Here is a 20,000-nt window from a genome sequence, read left to right as displayed (position 1 = left end):
TGGAAGTTTAACTAAAATGATCCGCATCATTAGACAGTTTGTCTTTATCTCGCATCTTTTAGCCGGTGGCGCAGTACTGTATATGCAGTAAGGGATACGAAACCCACGCATTACGAACCCTTAAGGTACAAGCGCAAAAAAATTAAGAAACCCTGTATTTAGGAACTCATTCTTGGTTGCGCGTACGCGCACAGACTTGGGAAACTGAAAAATCTTCTTGCGTTTTTTTGTACAGAGTTTGGCTTCGTAAATTTGGCTCCTATTTAAAAATCGTCGTCATGTTTCTAGCATATTCTAAAGCGTTGGTCCCAATTGTTGACATTAACATATCTTTGCTCTGGTGATCTTCAGGCAATTATCCTGGTAATTTTAAGGATAATTTTGACAGCTGACCGCGCTGTATAAACGTGTTTTTTTTTTCTTTCCTCGGTATATGCTCATTGAATTATGATTTTCGGTGTAATAGAGATATATTTTGCCAAAACGCCATCCGTATTCACGCATGCTCCTTATATATGATAGAAGAAGAAGTTTTTTTTTCCAAGGAACAAAAAAATACGCAAGTCTCTTCTTCCCGACGTTCTCGTCTAAGGTGGTTGTTATGGTAACTATGGCCTTCGCTATGTGAGTGGACGAGAAATCTTGCGCCACTTCCGCAGTTAGCCAATCGTAACTTCTATCGTTTATCTGCTTTGCAGGAACAATCCTTGTTCTCTTTTTAGACGTCGATATTTGGTTATGCGATATTCGCTTTGTTCCTGCCATCACAAAAACAACAAATTTATCAAAAGAGTAAATAGCACTTTCGAAAGTTTGCGCCCCTTGGTCATCGGCAGCTGGTATTTGATATTGGGATTGTATATTGTAAGTCACACATGAGATTGAAACCTGGGTTAAATTCACTTTGATTTCTATCAGTATTTTCTTTGACCTCGAAGGTGTTAAAAAGATGAAACCGTTACAGTCATAATAAACCATGTTTCAGACGCCTGATTTTTCGACGCGGGTGGGATGTCCCGGCTTGGCAGATAAGATGCCCCACGGGTACACACGTGCAGTCTCAACGGTTGTTCACCGGACGAACGATTCTTTTTCGATGCTCCGTCTCGGATGCAGATTTACAGATGTTTTTTTTTTCTTATCTTTGCCTCATGTGTGATGTTTGCATAATACCGAAGAGAATTTTTGCATCGGCGCTAGTCATTCCGGTTTTCTCTTGTCTCTCCGCTGTTTGAAGAACAAAGCAAACTCGAGTCTACCCCGGATCTTTTACCGGAACGGTTTCTTACACCGGTAGACTTAATCTTTCAGTGCACGCATTATTTTCCTAAGCCGCGGTCGATGAGCGATAAAGTCTGTAAACCTGTGGCTAACGGTGCATTTTTTCACTTTAAATGAGCTCTTTGCTTGTCACTCATGCACTTAAAAGCGATTAAGTGCTGCGAAACAAATGTTATCACCTTTTTTTTCTCTCCACGCGAACAGTTTTAGATTAAAGGGCAAATAATGTGGTGATTTATCTCTAAGAATTCATTGTTGTAAAATTAGAGGTCGTAGAACTCGCAAAGTTGTGTTTCGATTGATTGTCTCTTTTGACGCAATCAGTTTCTCTCGCTTTGTCCCCGATATTGACCTTCGATAAACTATTCAATGCAAATTAATCTAAACGAATCTTCAAAATATCAACTCACTTTATACAAAATTAGCATTTGTACAAAGGTTGCGCTTCACTTCAATATTTGTTCAAACTCTTGGCTCATCTCTTGTTGCCTTGAAGATATTTGGATTTATTGGCAAGGTGATGCTGGTGTTACCCGTTTCAACAATATTTTTCATTAATTGTCGTGAGATGGAAGTGGAGGGTCGGAAATGTGGCATTTAGAAACGGAGATGATGCCGACAATTAGAAAACTGCCCTTAAGGCAATGAAAGGTTAGAAATTAAATCTTTTGCTTCGTTTTTTTAGGAAGTTCTGTTATCGATATGCTAGGAGATATTTATGTAACCTTACTTTGTGGAGTCCAATATCTTAATCCAGGCAGTGTGGCAATTGTTTCTTTGTACAGTATATAAAAGTGTCATAGTACTTTCTCTTAAGTTGTCTACCCCGTTACAGCCTATTATCGACAGAATAATCAGTTAAAAGCGCTGGGAAAAGCCTTGGTTCACAGCGAACACGATAGATCCAATTAGAAGAGATATATCACTGACTTCCTTTTGCGGAAGTTGGAGATGTTCTAAATTTGAAATGGGATGCAAAATTTTCCGGGAGAAGCCGAAAGCAGTGGAGTTGTTATTAGACTAAACTATTGATTATTTAATTTCTTCTATTGTTGCTTTCCTTTGAATGGGATGAAATACCGACTTGCGAAACGGAAAGCACTTTCCAATCAAAAGCTTTCTAATGTTGTCACTACTTAAATTTTGCACCGCCCATTACGCTCGGGGCAAGCGAAACGGTAGTATTTTCAATAAAAGAGCATTTTTTTTCTTCAGGACCTTTTAGCGAAGAATGAATGAATAGATAGAAGTAAGAGCTGGAGTATTTCAATTAAAATCTCCACTAAGAAACTGGTATTTTATTTCGTTATTTTTATTTTTTGACACAATGATTGATGTTGGAACCAGGTGGATCAATGACTAAACAATTCTCGTCCAATCCTATTTTTACCCTTGTTGTTCCTTGTTCCTTTTTTTTTTCTGGAACGTTCGCTTTTGTAACATAAATGTTTGCTGTATGCTAAAATACAACACTTGTCCTATTTCTAACGCAAAAGTTATCAAAAACGAGATAACGTATTCAAGAAACTCTATTTTCGTGGACCTTTGTTTGGCCAGTGGAACATTCTAGAAAGACGGCTTTATAAATAAGATGACAAAGGTAAACCTTGTAAACAGGTTACTCTTCAACAATTCACACGGTTGAAAGAATTCTCGCTGGCGTCTTGGTAAGTGCATGTTAAATTGAGCAAAATTAGTTTGAGAATCCCTTTTTGGAGGGCAATGGATAGGAGCGCACACTTTTAACCATGGGAGACATTTTACATAAATTAGTTTCTTTGATCGGGTATTTGTGGTCTCATCTGGAATAATACATCCCAATTTTCCTTCATTTAAAAGCACCTCAAGGTCAGCGTCGGTTGAAGAAAAGGCATTACAATTGTTTTACCCTCATTAGCGATATTTTAGGCGTTTTTTGCAGATAATTTAGCTGTCTGTAGCGGTGAAGTTCCATGAGATCTCACGTAACTTGACCGTGTAATGTAGGTCCATTTCAAAGCCTGCTTATTCAACTGTGAACATCATGTGGTTTTGCGGCGGATAAATTCTGGCTGCGTGGCTCTATGGAGGAACGAATGACGAATCACTTTGAGGACGTAAAAACAAGGTTTGCAGTCTTATTCTTCCGTTTAGAACAATATCCTATTCTTACAATCATCACGTTATTGCAGTTCGTTGTACTTTTAAGGGCTTCGTGGCTAATCCCGACATGTTGTACAAAGTGTTCGATAGGACAGATTACCTGCTTAACCGTGGTTTTTTTGTTGAAAAATTTCGCTCCAAATTCTAGTGTAAACATGCGATTTTGTAGAGACATTGTGTGCAAAAGCTTTTGTTTTCAGTTATCTAGCTGGGAAACAACGCTCGGCTCAGCTGTGGTCGTCGTTGACCGATTAAACCCCGGCAACAATATTATTTTCAAGACAAAGCAAAGACGCGCATCAGCGCATTAACCGGAAACCTAATTGCTAGGTATCATTTCGACAATGACTTCTCTTTTGGACGAATGACCGATATTCCAAATTGAGCTCGAGTATTGATGGTAGAAACTAGTTTTATATTTCTATATGTCCTAAGAGGAAATTTGAGTTTCTTTTGTTAAGGCTTAAACCGAAAAACTTATCAGTGAATGTAAAATCAAAGCAAAAAGTTGGTTAATATTTGCCCACTCGGCGACAGCACGCTCGGTCAGTTTCGACCTTGCTTAACCTTAATTTTTCTAGCAATTAGCTAGCTAAAGCTGGAAGAATTTATCAACATTTGAAATGAAGTACTTTTGGTGATCCCTCTTCCAAAGTCCCCGCGATTGTGTTGCCCGTTTTATTGGGTTTTTTGCCTTTTTAAAGAGCTGAAAATGACGAAATTCTATCTTGCTAAGAATTTAAAGCTTAAGTTAATTAGTATCTCATTTTTGCGGCAAAATTTACTGGGTGGGCTGGAAGTGCCCTTGCAAATGCGGTGAGACATATATATCCTTCAGGTGGTCTACTATGGACTTTAATACACAGCGAGCCCAGACGTATTTCCTGCGTTCGCAGGCTGCTATATATGGACTCATTTCCTGGAGTTTTTGTTCCCTTTTCCATATTATTATCCCTTTCTCGCGAAGTTTCTATTGGTGTCCCTCATTATATTTCTGAAAGGTTACGTTGACCTCGTAAATTATACACATGTAAGGGTCTGTGCATATATGGTATCCAAAAATGAAAAATCGTTGATATATGATGTTTCGGCAGAGTAGCTAGAGCAGAAAACTCGTGTCTTAAAATTTAATAAATCCGTAGAGAAGATGAAGACCGTCCATTGCACTTATCCTAACAGGTATCTATTGTGCTCTTTAACGGAAACTCCATCGCCTACTGATCTTGGCAGTTTTGTCATGTTTGTCTGCACAAAAGACTATTTATGATAAGTTTTTCAGTGTGTCTGTGGTTGTTATTCGTATTCAAAAACTAGTCTGTTCTTTTTTTATGTGTAGTGTGAAACAGCAGCCCATGTACTATAATTTCATAGACGTTCTGTGGATGAGCTGTGTTTTCATATTGGCCAAATAATGATCGGTTTCTGCTACTCCAGTCAGAAGTTGATCTCGATCCTAAATGTTAGGATTCATTTATGTGTTCATTTACTTTCTCCATGCCTGTTTCTCTATTGAAAGCAACTTCCCTTTGAGTTCTTGGTGGACTAAAGAATCGACCCAGTAGCCGGGTTTGATTTCAAAAAGTAGCTATATTAAGAGATTTGATCATTATCAGGTCGTTGCCATTTCAATGGTACTATTTATTGATACTTTTTTCTGGAATGTTCTCTTGGTCCTTGATTTGCCTTTTACTTGCGTTTCAAAAAGTCAACAGTTCTCACACTTAAGGTGTTTTATGATAATAATGAACCGGCTTTGTTTGTTGAACTCTGTATTTAGCAGTGGGGCACAAATTGCTGACAATTGGGCCGTTTATACGAGAGAAAATAAGCCGCGGATTACTCAGGCCGCGGCATACATAATACGCGAAAGCAACTATTTATACGAGTATAAACTCCCAGGCCAGGATAAGCCGCGGCTTGAGAAAGCCGTGAACGTAGATTTTCTACCATTTATGCGGGGTGTTTATGCTCATATCAAATGGTAGGTTGGTTTTTTTTGAGGAGCAAGGAAAACCGGAATACCCGGGAAAAAAAACCTCTCGAAGGCGAGTGCAACCACTGTACCATCCCTATTCGGAGTATTCCCTCATTCTTTGCCATCCAGATGAGTGTTGAATAAATATGGGGGTGTAAAAAATCAGTAGAAACCGAATGCATAAATGGCGGCCAAAAAAATATTCTTTTGTTTATGTGCTAATTAGACTCAATAGCCTCGCTCTCAAGCAACATTACAAAGGGAAAATTAGGGGTTATATTATTGTATGGTATAATGGTTGGGAAACAGAACCTTTTTGAAGTTTATTTCTCTCTTACCGCGGTAACATTTTTTTGAACAAACGATTACATGTTCGCTGCAAATTATCAGGGTATTGGTCTCGTATTTCTTATTTTTTCTCCTTGTAGAAAGCTTTCTCTTCTTCAGTGAGTTGCGCGGGCTTGCGAACAAATTGAAGTGCAAAATGCAAGCTAACAAAGTGAAGCTAACAATGAACGCGGAAACCATGAGCCATGGATTTCCGCACCGAAAGCCCTGGCATTCGAGAACATAAATGTTGTACAGCAATCGTCCGCCACTACCTATTACCTTTAAGCTAAATTTACTTAAATCTTAACCGAAATCCGAGGTGACTTAACAGGTATAGTCAAGTTGAAAAATGAACCGAAACCGATCAAAATACTACTTTCAGTTTGACGCCCAGTTTCAAGTTCGCCTTAAAGTCGTCGATCTTAAAAGGGTGTGCGGAAAACGGAGACCTGGAAATCGATGCCCCCCTGGAAAAAATTAAGATACCAAACAACAAATAGCAAAATACATCAGTATAACGTAATTAAGTAAAGTACGATCGTCCGGGTGAGTGTAGTCCTGAGAAGGACTGTTTGAGATGACATTGACTGACGATTCGACAACCTGAGCGGACTCTGAAGATGACTTCCGCTCAGGTTGTCGAAACGTCAGTCAATGTCATCTCAAACAGTCCCTCTCAGGACTGCACTCAGCCGGACGATTGTACTTTACTTATTTATGATATGACTCCTGGGTTCAAACCATTTACGATTTCACCATTCTAAACTAAATGATTTCTTGATTGCTTGTGTTTTTACTGCCACTTTTCGTTTGAAACCAGTCGTAGTATAGGAGATAAAAAATGTTAGCCTCGGTAACCAATCAATAAATCAATCAAATCGTTTTTTAAAATCACGACTGACAGCTATTGGCTGAATTACTTGTGTTAAAAAATACATCATGTAACATAAATATAATATACTGTATAGAGTACAATATTGTGTAAAATTAAAAATTCTGAATGTAAGAAGTTATTTATTTTGCTGCGAAGCATTATAAAAGAATTTTGAAACCTTTTAGTTTTAATAGAAGGTATAGCAAACATTCGCTTGCTTCCGTGTCTTAAGCTGTATTGAGAAGTATTTTTGCGCGCAGAGAGCGGGCTACAATTGTAGCCAATTTATACTGATCACCATTCTCTTTGATTTGAATGAATAGAGTTAAGTGTAACTCTTCTCGCCTATCGAAAAGCGTTGTCAAATGTGCATCTTCTAGCGCGTTCCTATATGATGCTTCTGGGTATATGATCCTTAAATCTCGCTTCTGAACCCTCTCGATTTGATCAGACAAGGACATTGACAAGCTACAATCTTGGACAAAATAGATGGGAAATTTTTGTCGTCTTTGAAAAATTTTACTCGTGCTTATTTATTCCAAATTGCACTCGAAATCATGTGATTACCTATACTAAATTTGCTATTCTAACAGAAGAGAATTTATTCTGGGGATAAAGATATTCCTGGAATAATAAGCATTTATCCCTGAAATAGAGTTATTATACACATTTCAGGAACCGGCCCCTGCTATGCTCCTATGACTGAAATTATCGACATTCTCATAATTAAGTGAAGCTATGATCTTCGCAGTTATGAGCGCAATTTTTGCAATTGCGTAGAGAAGCCTGAAAAATTCAGGACTTCAACGGGGTTTGAACCCGTGACCTCGCGATTCCGGTGCGACGCTCTAACCAACTGAGCTATGAAGCCACTGACGTTGGGAGCTGGTCATTTGTGGGTTCTAATCGTCCCGTGAGGAATGAATCAATGATGAAATGGTATACGAAATGAATCGTATATGAACTGCGGATATGAAATCAAGTGAAGCTATGATCTTCGCAGTTATGAGCGCAATTTTTGCAATTGCGTAGAGAAGCCTGAAAAATTCAGGACTTCAACGGGGTTTGAACCCGTGACCTCGCGATTCCGGTGCGACGCTCTAACCAACTGAGCTATGAAGCCACTGACGTTGGGAGCTGGTCATTTGTGGGTTCTAATCGTCCCGTGAGGAATGAATCAATGATGAAATGGTATATGAAATGAATCATATATGAACTGCGGATATGAAATCAAGTGAAGCTATGATCTTCGCAGTTATGAGCGCAACCGTTGAAGTCCTGAATTTTTCAGGCTTCTCTACGCAATTGCAAAAATTGCGCTCATAACTGCGAAGATCATAGCTTCACTTGATTTCATATCCGCAGTTCATATATGATTCATTTCATATACCATTTCATCATTGATTCTCATAATTGTTCGGATGCTTCACCTTGCACCGGGCATCGCCGTTTTATATATGTCGTTTTCCCGCACTGAATGCAGCTCACTTGATTATCTGCGTCTACCCTGATTGGCCAAATTATCAGTTACTTTTCTTTTCGATCATTGCCTAACTGATCATATTGTATGTATTGTACTGTATAATCCACACGCGAAAAGATCAAGCTACTGTATCACTGGGTTCTGTTTGGATTGAGATTACGTCATTGTCGAGGGAAAATATAGCGTTTGTTGTATTGGCACATGGCGAACCACCCTGCGAGCAGAGCCTCCTTTTGTCTTTTTCTTTACTGAGGAGGAGAAAAGTAGGCTCTGTCCGAATCGCGTCAACTCTTTGAAGCCGCCGCAGCCGGAACCTCTGGACTAGTCAAACTTGTTTTCTCTCGTCAAACCAGCTTTTCCAGTGCGAGCGTCCGTTTAGTGACAAAACCGATGGTTATAATTGAGCCCGCTGTACCATGAAAAAACAAGATTGCGGCGAGATCTGGCATATTAGGCTTGGGTTCGAGACTGTATCCTGGCATCATGCAGCACATATTCAATAAAGATCTTATTCGATTCAAGCAGAGCCTTTCTCGAGAACGCCAAAATCGAGCAAGCAAAAGAAAGGCTCTGCTAGAAGGGTGATGGCGAACGAAATCCTCATACCGTTTTTATATTTTGCGAATTGTTTGCCCCATGTTATTTTTTTCGAGACATTGTCAATCATTTCATTTATTAACCGACATAACCAACTTCGTTTTCAACTTTGTTTCAGCCTCTCAACTGATGGAAAGCGAATCCTATCCGATCTTCTCTCCTCGCCCGGATTCTCGCCTGATTTCTTTTCGGTGGGCGAAGGCAATGGCAGTGTTTCCGACCAAAGGGCTGAGGAACTTGTACGCATTGCTTGCCTAGATATTGGTGCCTATCGCCCACAGGACATGAAATGGTGCGTTGAAGGGGAACATGTTCTGCTACAAGGAAAGCGCACAGCTAGCGTAGACAGAGGGGTTGAAGGAGCGAAATTTTCAAGAGCTATTCCTATACCAGAAGGCGTCGACCCAAAGAAAATTACCACAAGATATAGTTCACTCAGTGGACAATATATCGTAGAAGGCGCGAAACTACGAGAAAAGCGACCACGGAGAAAGACGAGTAGCGCGTTTTATGACGAATCAAGAATGACATTAACGGTTGATTTGGGAAGCACAATGGAGCAAGAACTTGTTTATCCGGCTGCCTCGAACTGTTTAAATGGTGCAACTGACTCAGCTAAAGTTGAAATCTAGTCGTGAGATACCTTTTGTGTCGCCGTTTTGATGATGTTCTGTCCTTGATGAGGAACTCAGTATTTTGAGCCTGCAGGTGGCTGTTGGGCGTTTTGGGCCATTTCGTGTTAAGATCAGTGGAGGAAAACAAAACATTGCAAGATTTTATTTGCAATAAAGACGAGAGTGGACGCTTTGCTTGTGCGTAAAAAAAATTGATAGCTGGTTAAGAATGTTGAGTGATAAAGTTAATTGGTTATGAACTGGTGCTGGCGTTTTAAATTATTTCCTGTGTGTGCTGTTGCCTTGTGTTAACGTTCTGGGTTTGTTTTTCTTAGTTTGTGCAAACGAGATCAGAGAACATCTTTTCATGAAGAAAAATAAAGGATAATTTATGCAAAGAATAAAGTTAAATTTATGCAGGATCAGTTTAGGACATGAACATGGCAGCAGTTTTTTCGTCTAGGTTCGGACTAGCAAGGCTTCTGTTAAAGTACTTTTAAACATTGGGAATTTTGACAAACTGTTTGGTTGGCCTAGCGGGTATGGACGGTAGCATTAAGCAAAAAATTCTTGTCATAATCCTATCTTTGTTTTCATCGCAACCCTATTTTAAGTAATAGATTAGTTTGCTTCATTTAGTTTCAGCGCAAAGTGAAAGGTGTCTTCGGTGGATGTTATTTAACAATTAACAATTATTCCATAAGCGCGCGTTGAATATCAGATGGCGCGCCGAGTTGGCTTTAACTAGTCTCATATCCAACAAGCGCGAATGGAATAATTGTTTTATTAAATTCCTTAAACTCCAAAAATTTGGAAGTACGAAATACGAGCGAAAAAAGAGAGAAAATCCGACCAAAATCGAAAGAACTTTATGAAGATGCGATGTTGTGTAATACCTTGTGGTCAGACAAACGTAGGCTCATCACAAAAACATTTCTTGCCTTTTCGCGTACTTCTAAACGTCGGAATTGATCCAAATTTCTACAAAAAAAAAGTTTTTCTTATTTTTCGATTTATTCAGAGAGAAATTTCGCTTTCCGGCGAAAACGTTTTTAGCTTAGCAACGCTTAGCGCAATCATTTACCATATTAGGTCAAACTAAGGTATAGGAGCTGATAACCGAGATTGAGTGAACCAATCAGAGCACGCGAAATGCATTAGCCGAGCTTGAGAATTTAATAATTAATGTTATTCATCTGTGTTCATAGCTGGCGGGGTATCTTATCGCGGGATTATTTCAACACGCGCGAGTAAACGTTTTGTTTTTAGCCGGGAGAGTGAGCGGTCGCGAAGCCGCTAAGACTCAACAAACTACGCGTCACCATGGCACTCACTGCCCACAAGAGGCCAAATCAAAACGCATGTTTGAATAATGCCGCGATAAATTAGGGACCTTTAGATCGGAGGACGAGTACGACTGCGACTACGAGTTTTCCGTTCTGAGCATGCGCACTTCCAAAAATGTCGGCCTCCAAACCTTATGCGCATGCTCAGTACGGAAAAGTCGTAATCGTAAAGTAATCTTAGTCGTACTCGTCCTCCGATATAAAGGTCCCTAATATATCGAACCAGCTACGCAGGCTATTTTTGTGACGTAGTAATGGCGTTTAATATTATTTTCAACTACTCCCTGAAGTTACTGGGATAAGATTTTGTTCAGGTAGGAACGCAGTATCACAGATTCTGCTTTTGCCGATGAGATATATGTTGACGATACCTTTCAAACAAATTTTCGGCAAATTAATCGAGAGAAACTTGGTCAATAACTAGGAAATAGTCTGCGTGTGTCCTCGCGGTAGGCAGATTCATGTGTGCTCGATGGTCTCTATTGCTTCGTCTCGAGATATTACTAAGAATAGTGATGGTAAAGAAAGATAATTCTCCATTAGATTTTTGAGACTCGCGTGTTAGTTTGATTGATTGATTCATTGATTGATTGATTGATTGAGCGAGCGAGCAAGGGTGCAATATCTCTGATAACAAGAAACCCGCTCGGTATGGTTACCTTTGAAGAAAAATGGCAACTTTGTATTTGGGTGCTTGGTGTTAAAGTAAGGATAAATAATTAAAGTGTGACCTTAAATGCTACTCTTTGAATTGTTATTTATTATTTTTAGCTTGTCAACAAAATGGTACCCGAAGAGGGTTCTTTAACGTTGAGGTTGCGCGAAATTCGGGCGAGATGATCGGCCACGATGCCTTAGAAATAGAATTGCTTTCATTCACAGCAGGTTGGACAGAAAGGGAGAAACTTTCAAATAACCATTAAGTGCTTATAGGTCGAAGAAGAGAAATGTCTCTCTAAACCAGGGAAAGTTAACGGGATTTCTTCCACGACGGCACCTTCTATCGATTGAGAATTGAAAGCCGGATTATCATAGCGAAATCCACCAAACCTTGCAGCAGTGTTATACAGATCATGAAAGGAAAGCCGCCTCTTTAGTATCTGTTCCTTGCCGTGCGCATGGTATCTATTGGTAAAAAGTGACAATCAACGTGAGAGCTTACTTATTCTTGAGTGCATCATGGGTAATCAGGGCAAGATGGAGAGAAATTCAAAGGTTTGTAAGGAAGTTCAAAACGATGAAAAGTATTCATGATATGCAATTTTGGGTTTTTTATTTTCCAAAACGGAAGATATGCGCTCAAAGGTGGGGCAGAATAAATTTTGAGAGAATGGCTATTGTAGAAATTATTTTATTAAAAAGAGTTTCTGCTATACATTTCAGTCCTGTAATTCAAAAGGCACAAAATTATAGAGAATGTATGGAGACAAAAAAAGCAATATTTAGTAATTCCAAAGAACGGATACTAAGTCTAGTTCATCTCAGTTGTGAACATGAACTTATTTGTTTGGTTTATGGAGGCGAAAGTCTATAAAGTAGAGTCATGTACAATATATTTTGTTTCGAATTTCCGCACAAACCTTTGAGTTTCCCGACATGTTGCCCTGATTACCCATGGTGCAATCAAGAGCGTGAACTCGTCTATTGTATGAAAGACATCGTACCTATGAAAATAGACAAATAACGTCACAGTTTTATGCATGTCTCCCCTTGTCTGGCGTAATTTTTTATGGTATCATTTTGATGACCTTGTTGGCAACAAGGTGATTGCAGATATTATTGATAGACTTTATTAGTTGCTAAACAAATGACCGAACTTGAAAACTCCGCTCACAGGGTATTATCTACTTTCGCACTTCACAGCGGTCAATAATGCAAGGCGTTCGCATCTATTGTAGTCATAAAAAGATACCTAAGATGAGGACAGACTAGTGGAGACAAACGAACGTGTATTACTGGTTGAGTAACATTGAAGCTTCCTTGCATGACAGTGTAGCTGTCAAAACATGACATACAAATGTCGCCGTCCCGTCCGGATCAAGCATTTACTTTGTTGATTTGTGTTCGTTCCACGAGAGAAACCATGTTCTTTCCTCGGCCGCACAAAGAAGAAAGCTAAAACAGAACCAATATAATCCACATTTACTGACAAAATAAGCGAGAAACAAGGATGAAAGGCCTCTGTTAGCAGCGCAGCTTATAAGATTGGATATGTGTCAACACAGTTTTCCGAACTAGTTGTGGGCCAAGAAGAAAGTTTGCCATTGAAAATATAATGTAAACTACTAACATCATAAATATTCTTGTCACTTTGGTCATTTCAACTTAATGAAAAACATAAAACAAACAGCGGCTACAAACATAATGATAAAACGCATTTTACTTTGGACTTGACGTTTCGTATGCTACAACATAGATTTTCAGATCAACCGTCATTTCTGTCGGAAGATGTTGTATGTTGTAGCATACGAAACGCCAAGTCCAAAGTAAAACCCGAAAAATAAATCACTATTTTATACTTCATGTGGGAGGCGCGGTGGCCTCATGCATGGTTAGTGTGCTCGACTCCGGATCGAGTTGTCCGGGTTCGGGGCCTGACCGGGGACATTGTGTTGTATTCTTGGGCAAGACACTTTACTCTCACGGTGCTTCTCTCCACCCAGGTGTATAAATGGGTACCGGCGTAATGCTGGGGGTAACCCTGCGATATGGACTAGCAATCCCATCCAGGAGGGAGCATAAATACTCCTATTCGCTTCATGCTACGGAAACCGGAGATAAGCGCCGGCCTTATGGGCCTTCAGGCTCGCAACAAAAACTTATACTTCATACTTAGTAGTCGTTTTAGCTTTACAGAGGAAAAAAAAGAAAATTAGCGAAAAAGAAACTCAAACAGATTGATCAAACTGAATTGGTTTTCGTGTACGAAGAGTACGTGATTTGGAAAAAAAAAACAATACAAAACATTGCGACAAAAAGAACCGCGCGAGACTACGCGCGTGTACGCTTGCGTGGTTTTTTTTTGAGCCGACAGTTTCTGAATCTGCAGCGGTGTCGCACGCAGCGGAGTGCATTTTTTTTCGGCGAAAATTCTTCCTCAATGAAATGGAGGGCTTTATATTAGCCACTGTAATTTTTCCACCAGTAAGGTACAGGACCTTGCACCCTTTAAAAGGTAAAAATTTAACACCGTGAGGGGAAAATGGACTCGCATTCCAGAGGTGTCTTTTCTCCGAGAAGAACTGTTCTGACAAGAAATCTGGGTTAATTTTCAACGCCATAGCTACCGCTTCATTTGCTTAAAACCCATGAAGGCAGCCGGCGATTCGTGGGCTCTTTTGAGCCCAGATGGCGTTTATCACAAGCTTTGCGAACCTAACTTCTTTGTGGGTAGAGAAGATGACATGGATTTAACACTTAAGGTAGGATTAAATTGAGCTTATTACCTAAATCGGAATCGTTCGTTGCAGAGCGCTTGATGAACTGAATTCACGTCACAAGTGTAAAAAGAACTTCCAAAATTTTCCCAATCTCGGCGCTCAGTACAATTTATCGACGTTTTGAGGTTATTAGTTCTATTTCTCAGTAATATTTTTGGTGGATTGATGTGGAATGTTTTAAATTTTTTAACACATATTTTTGAAGATCTATCTTGATAGTTTTGACCCTGAAAAGTGTTTTTCTTCCCACATTTTTAAGCTTAAGTGTAAGCTAATTAATGCAGAAGGCGTCACGGACAAATAAAATGCGAACTAGATTGCTTATTTATGAACGCTTAACGTCGTGTAGCAACATATATTAGTTTTTCCACATCATAGCGCCAAATAAATGTATGGGCTTTTAATCTGGATCTCACCCTTCGGAGGACGTGCATGTGTTGAAATACTTGTGTTTTCAACAACTCAGCGCAGTTTACCTCAAGTGACGCCCGATTTCCAGCCAAATTGATGGAGTGAAAGCCCTTTGTAAAATTATTGAGCAAGGAAAAGCCAAGAAGATCAGTTTCGTGCACAACCAAACACTGATAACAATCAACTGTGTGTCTGGGAAGGTCTCTGGGAAACATCCCCGTGTTTATTAAAAACATCACACCAATTAACCACTACAACAGTTCGTGCCCAGAGATCTTGGCTTGTAGAAAGGTCTGAAGATTTTTTGTTAGCTTCAAGACAACGATTTCAGGTCATCTTTGAAGTATTCACAAGGTTAAGTGGCAGTTTATGGTAGTAGCCATTATGGCAACCACTTTTTCCTGCAATGTAATTTGCAACTATTGAGTGAATTTATAATGTTGGACAATCCCTTGATCTTATTCTTGATGGTGCAAAATAGACACTTGCATGTTGTTTGTTTTATTCTATCAGCATACATTCCAAGAGCGATTAGAATCTGGAACATTGTTGCCTTTAGAATCAGTGCAAATTGCATTTAAGAGCTGTGTATTTTGGTCCATTTGACACTTAATTGGGAATTTAAGAAATGACGACGGCCACGACTACAACAACGCCACAAAGCAATAATATCATTGGTTAAATGAGCATAAACAATCGTGCTGCACGTGCAGCACAGATTTTACCAAGTATGTTTGCGGTCCTATGCATAACAACGACGTGAAATCACCAAATTTGAAGTTTTGACGACAACGTAAGCATGCAACAGAATCCTTCATTCTCTATTTTAAATTTGAAACGGCTCGTACCGATTTATTTTTAGGATACTTTGCCCACAGTTTACGACGTGAACTAGACTTAATAATCGCGAAAAGACTTATGGTAGAGCCAAGTTATATTTTGAGGTGACGCTTTCATCGACCGTCGCGGTCGTAGATCTTAAATTCCCTAATAGTGCCATGTGACACAATCCAGCAGCAGTTAGCCATTAGCCCATCGATAGGAGGTATTCTCCCCTCCCCGCTCCCCAGGCATACTGTGTACTGGTGCATCCTAAATAAAATAATACAGAATGTCCATAATCCATAGACTCTAATGGTCATCCAGAGGTCTTTATTCCAAGCTCTGAATATAAAGAAGCACCATCTTGGCCGCCAGCAACCATAGTAGTTATTTTCGTTTTACAGTATCTCTAGACAAAAAATTGCTCTTAACTTTATACTTGTTGTTCTACTTTGATGTGATAGTCAAGAAGTGTGGATAAACAGCATGCTGTGATCTCTGTCAATGAAGAGACCCAAGAATATAAATTACATGATCTTGGAACTCTGAATGGTGTAAGTGACAGTTTCACCTTGCTCTCCTCTTATGGTTGTTCAGTAGTATTATTTCTGGATAGGATCAATATACTGGAAATCTTGGCATAGGCTACCTTGGTTGGAGCACGGCAATGATGACTGCTATAATGAAGATGAGATGATCAATTTAATTTTAATATTAGAGGTGTATTTACATGGCATTCTCAAAGCTGTCGTTGTCTTCCTTGCTAAAGCTCCCTAACATTAAACAAATGATTTTCATGTTTTATCTCAATTACCTGGCTGGGAACCAAGGTGGAACCTTTCTTTGTCATGTACATGTATTGTTACTTGAATCTGTGCATGGTGCTTCAAGCTTCATGCTTTACAATTAATACTAGCATCGATGTATTGTGAAGCATCTGGATAAGATACCACTTTAAAAGTCTAGATTACCACACAATGACTTCACTTATGTCCAGTATCCCTTACTCTTTGCAAGAAGTGTTTTGGTCCTTTGACATTCCATTCCTCAGAGTTTCTGAATATTGAAGTGTTGTCACAAAGGACCTTGGAATACTGTTGTTTTTATTAGAAGAGAATGATGTGAACTTCAGTCTCCTAGAGCTGTCATTTTTAAGACTCATTTTGTTGTCAGTGGTCATGAGAAAAGGACTGCAAATTCATGTGATAACATTATTATTGTTGACTTTCAGACCTTTGTGAATGAAGTGAGAGTTAAAAAGCAGCCAGTTAAGTTGCAACTGAGGGACAACGTCCGATTTGGATATGATATCCTTTGAAAATGAGTTGAATGTAATAATAATAATAATAATAATAATAATAATAATAATAATAATAATAATAATAATAATAATAAATTATTCCACGAGTGCACGTTGGATATGAGTAGCTCACATACCATGATGGATAAACCAATCAATGCTCGATAAATGCATCATCTGGGGCCAGTTGTTCAAATGACAGATAGCTCTATCCCCTGGATAAATCACTATCCAGTGGACAAGTCATAGCGAAACCAATTGCACTATCCAATGGATAGTGATTTATTCGGTGGATTATAAGAGCTATCCACTGTGGCATCTTTTGAACAATTGGGGTCTGGTTATCAAGAGTATTAAGTATTTTATGAATCAATGAGTCAATGAGTTTAAGTGCAGTTACCCTAAACCATAAAATGAAAGCTAAAATTTCAGAGAGTGCTTAGGCCTTAAATCTCTGAAACGAGGGCTTTGGCTCATGACTCTGTGACTCATTGACTCATAAAACAGGCATTCTCGGTTATCAATGTTATTAATTAACCAACCCATCTTTGTAACAATTGATCACAGCCTTCCTCTAGAAATAAATCAAAAAGAGAAATTTGAACTAGGTGTTTTTTCAGACAATAATATTATGGCTAAATGAATTAGTTGGTTTGAGGATCAATGACTTGTAAAGTTTATGTGCATGAAGATTTAAACATTAATTTTCATCAATGATGGAAAGGTGTTACTGTTGGCCCCCTTGGAAAATTTATAGAAAGCAAGTTGCTTGGCAACAGGCGACTGGACAACTGAAAATCAGAGTCCTAGGCAGGATTCAAACATGCAATGACCCCCCCCCCCCCCCCCCTGCCCCCAGGTGCAGGTGCTTTACCCATTGAGCTACTAGAACTCCTGGGGAGCTTTGTGTGCCCGGCAGACCTTTGGGACATACTGTATGTAGATATTAACCACCTTCAATCTACAATCTTGGACAGGTCGTACATGTAGGTTCTATTCTTGCCTGGGACTGTGATTTTCAATTATCCTTTCACCCATTAATTTGCCAAGCAACTTGCTTTCTATTTAAACATTTAGTGCTTGCATCTTTTACATGAAACGTTTTCATGATCTCTTCCTTTCATGGTTGAAATTACATACTGTACAATTGATTGTGTAGTTACCAGAATGATCTAAATCTTAGAAATACAAGTATGTTGCCTGTATATTGTCAATTTCATCTTTTGAAATAGGAATATATTTTGACATCAGTAATTTTTAAGACTGGCTGTTTTTAAGTAGCAGTGCCAGTGTAGTTCCTTATTTTCAAGTCAGAATGCCAAAATCTACTTATTGATTTAAATGAAGCAACTAGCGAAGCAACCATGGAATTAGAAACAAAATAGAGTTACACCTGGCAGATTTGATGAGAATTGAAAAGAATAATTTGTTGTTACCTTTTCAAAAGATAAAAAGCTTTGATTGGTTAATTCATCGTGTCTGGCAATTTACCAGGATTACATTTTAAGCATATAGTTAAGTATGCAAATTATAGGTCGACATATGTTATTCACTTCAGACCTGGCCAAGCATGTTATCCCTTTGTTTGAAATTGAATACCTATTTGTGATTTTAAAGTCCCAACGTGAAATTCTCATTCATCTATCTCTGCAAGATATAAATTTTCTCAAAATGGCATCCATGAAAAATGCAAGATAAAACTGAAGAGGAGAGTACACATCTTCTGTTTTCTGACACCATTTTCAGAACTACTGTTTGCCATGTTGATCACAGGATTTACATCTGCTCTCATCTTGGCATGATTTTATGTCCTTATTGCCTGTCAGTTGTACATGTCCACGAGAAGGTAGAAATATTCTTGTTTTCTCTCTCATACAGTTGAACTGAAGATATTTCATTGTAGCCATTATCTGTAGGTCAGCAAAATGGGAATTTATTTTGCTACATGCATATACATGTAATATTGGTTTAAAGATAAACTATTAACCCATTGACTCCCAGGGGTTCCCCATTGACGAGTAAATCGTCTGGCGTTAGACGAGTAAAATACTAAGTCTGGCCGGTTTTGGCCGGTTTGGATGTCAAAGGGTTAAACTTTCCTTCAGATGAGGCATCATTGCCGCCGCTGCCACCTTCACAATATTTTGAAAAAAATACCAGTTTCAGGTGCCTAGTACTAGTTAGTCTGCTGCAACCTCTATTGGATCTAATGTCAACCATTGCATCTGCTCTGACTAAGACTTTACATTTAAGTTATATTTTACAGATAGCCTTTGGGGGCAACTTACAATCAAAAATGTATTTTGATTGTAAAATAAAATTTTTGAATTGTTTATTTGAAAATGTTGATACATGTATATTTCTTTACAGTGCTAAATGAAACTTTTTTGGTAAAAAAGTAGCATTTCAATTTTAAATGGTGAAATTATAAAAGAAATACACAGTCATGTTTGTCGGTGAAAGAGAATTATAAACATAATGACTTTAAAAGTACATTCTCCTTGAAATCATGTTATCAACCCTAGCTGTAGTTAAAAATTTTCTCTCAAAGTTTAAAGGCAATAATTTTTTATTTTTTTTTTAATTTATGGTTTTAAAACATGACCTTTAAGTTTATTTAACACTCACAAGTATGTGCTTTGATCATTATGATAATACATTTTGTGTGAGTTATAATTTAGTATTATTAGAATAATCTATTCAATTTCAAGCTACATGAAATGCCTTGTGGGATTTGTTTATATCAGTCAGTTTAGTGAAGAAGCATGGTCCCCAAGAACAGGTGCTATTTTGATAACAAAGCAGGTGATGTGAATCTAAAACAGCATGAATGACTGGTTCCTCCTGCCAGACTCAATCCAACAAAAGTATTTAAATCAGAGCATAGAAACCTTTTAATTTTTTTCCCTAGAAAAAACATCTCAGCCTAGGTGACATGTTTAAACCCACATAATTAATGTTGCTTGCCCTTATTTATATTGTCAGAGTGTTTTAAACCTGGCTGGCCAATGATGAAAGCTTGAACATGTGATTAGCATAGATATGAAAGAGTAAGAAATTTAAATTTCTTTGTTTGATTTGGAAGCAGAGAATATATGATCATGTCTTGTGGTTTTGTGACAGTTGATGGAAGAGTGGATTTCTTTTTTTTCATGAGAAGATTATTTTGGTGAATTAATTTTTCATTTTTGGCTTTCTGATTTTATTTGAGAAAGAGTCATCAGCATCTAGAAGTCTCAACAAATTCAGTTTTGATTTGCCTTATTTGACTTTGTTGAAAGAGGTCAGCTAATATTTCTTCATGCAAAGTGTGATTGACAGTTGTGAGGTTTAGTAATTGAAATTCAGGTCATGTCAAATTATTTTGTTTCTTACATGTATTTTT

At 38.4% G+C, this 20,000-nt stretch overlaps 2 protein-coding genes across 5 annotated transcripts in view; both read left to right on the top strand.

Annotated features, from left to right (window-relative positions):
* Positions 1–11,384, top strand: part of LOC137979578 (uncharacterized) — a 21,166-nt gene extending 9,782 nt beyond the window's left edge. The window contains exons 1-3 of one of the 4 annotated variants that reach the window (XM_068826871.1): positions 1,720–1,932; positions 3,268–3,388; positions 8,801–11,384. In XM_068826871.1, the coding sequence (XP_068682972.1) occupies positions 3,345–3,388; positions 8,801–9,314 (558 nt within the window). In that variant the 5' untranslated portion in view covers positions 1,720–1,932; positions 3,268–3,344 and the 3' untranslated portion in view covers positions 9,315–11,384. Of the gene's footprint in view, positions 1–1,719; positions 1,933–2,698; positions 2,949–3,189; positions 3,389–8,800 lie in introns of those variants that run through there. The other 3 variants (XM_068826869.1, XM_068826870.1, XM_068826868.1) reach the window with 3 other exon arrangements.
* Positions 11,385–13,698: 2,314 nt separating this feature from the next.
* Positions 13,699–16,955, top strand: LOC137979720 (centrosomal protein of 170 kDa protein B-like). The gene is made up of 3 exons (XM_068827042.1): positions 13,699–14,064; positions 15,780–15,869; positions 16,547–16,955. The coding sequence occupies exons 1-3, from the start codon at positions 13,951–13,953 to the stop codon at positions 16,631–16,633; spliced, it is 291 nt and encodes a 96-aa protein (XP_068683143.1). The 5' UTR covers positions 13,699–13,950; the 3' UTR covers positions 16,634–16,955.
* Positions 16,956–20,000: the final 3,045 nt, after the last annotated feature.

This window comes from Montipora foliosa, chromosome 12 (assembly GCF_036669935.1).
Source record: "Montipora foliosa isolate CH-2021 chromosome 12, ASM3666993v2, whole genome shotgun sequence".
NCBI lineage: Eukaryota > Metazoa > Cnidaria > Anthozoa > Scleractinia > Acroporidae > Montipora > Montipora foliosa.
This window is presented reverse-complemented; position numbering and strand designations above follow the sequence as displayed.

Coding starts and splice junctions, on each gene's coding strand:
- LOC137979720 (XM_068827042.1), top strand. CDS start 13,951: ATGAAGGCAGCCGGCGATTCGTGGGCTCTTTTGAGCCCAGATGGCGTT. Junction 14,065..15,779: donor ACATGGATTTAACACTTAAG/GTAGGATTAAAT, acceptor TTGATGTGATAG/TCAAGAAGTGTGGATAAACA. Junction 15,870..16,546: donor ATCTTGGAACTCTGAATGGT/GTAAGTGACAGT, acceptor GTTGACTTTCAG/ACCTTTGTGAATGAAGTGAG.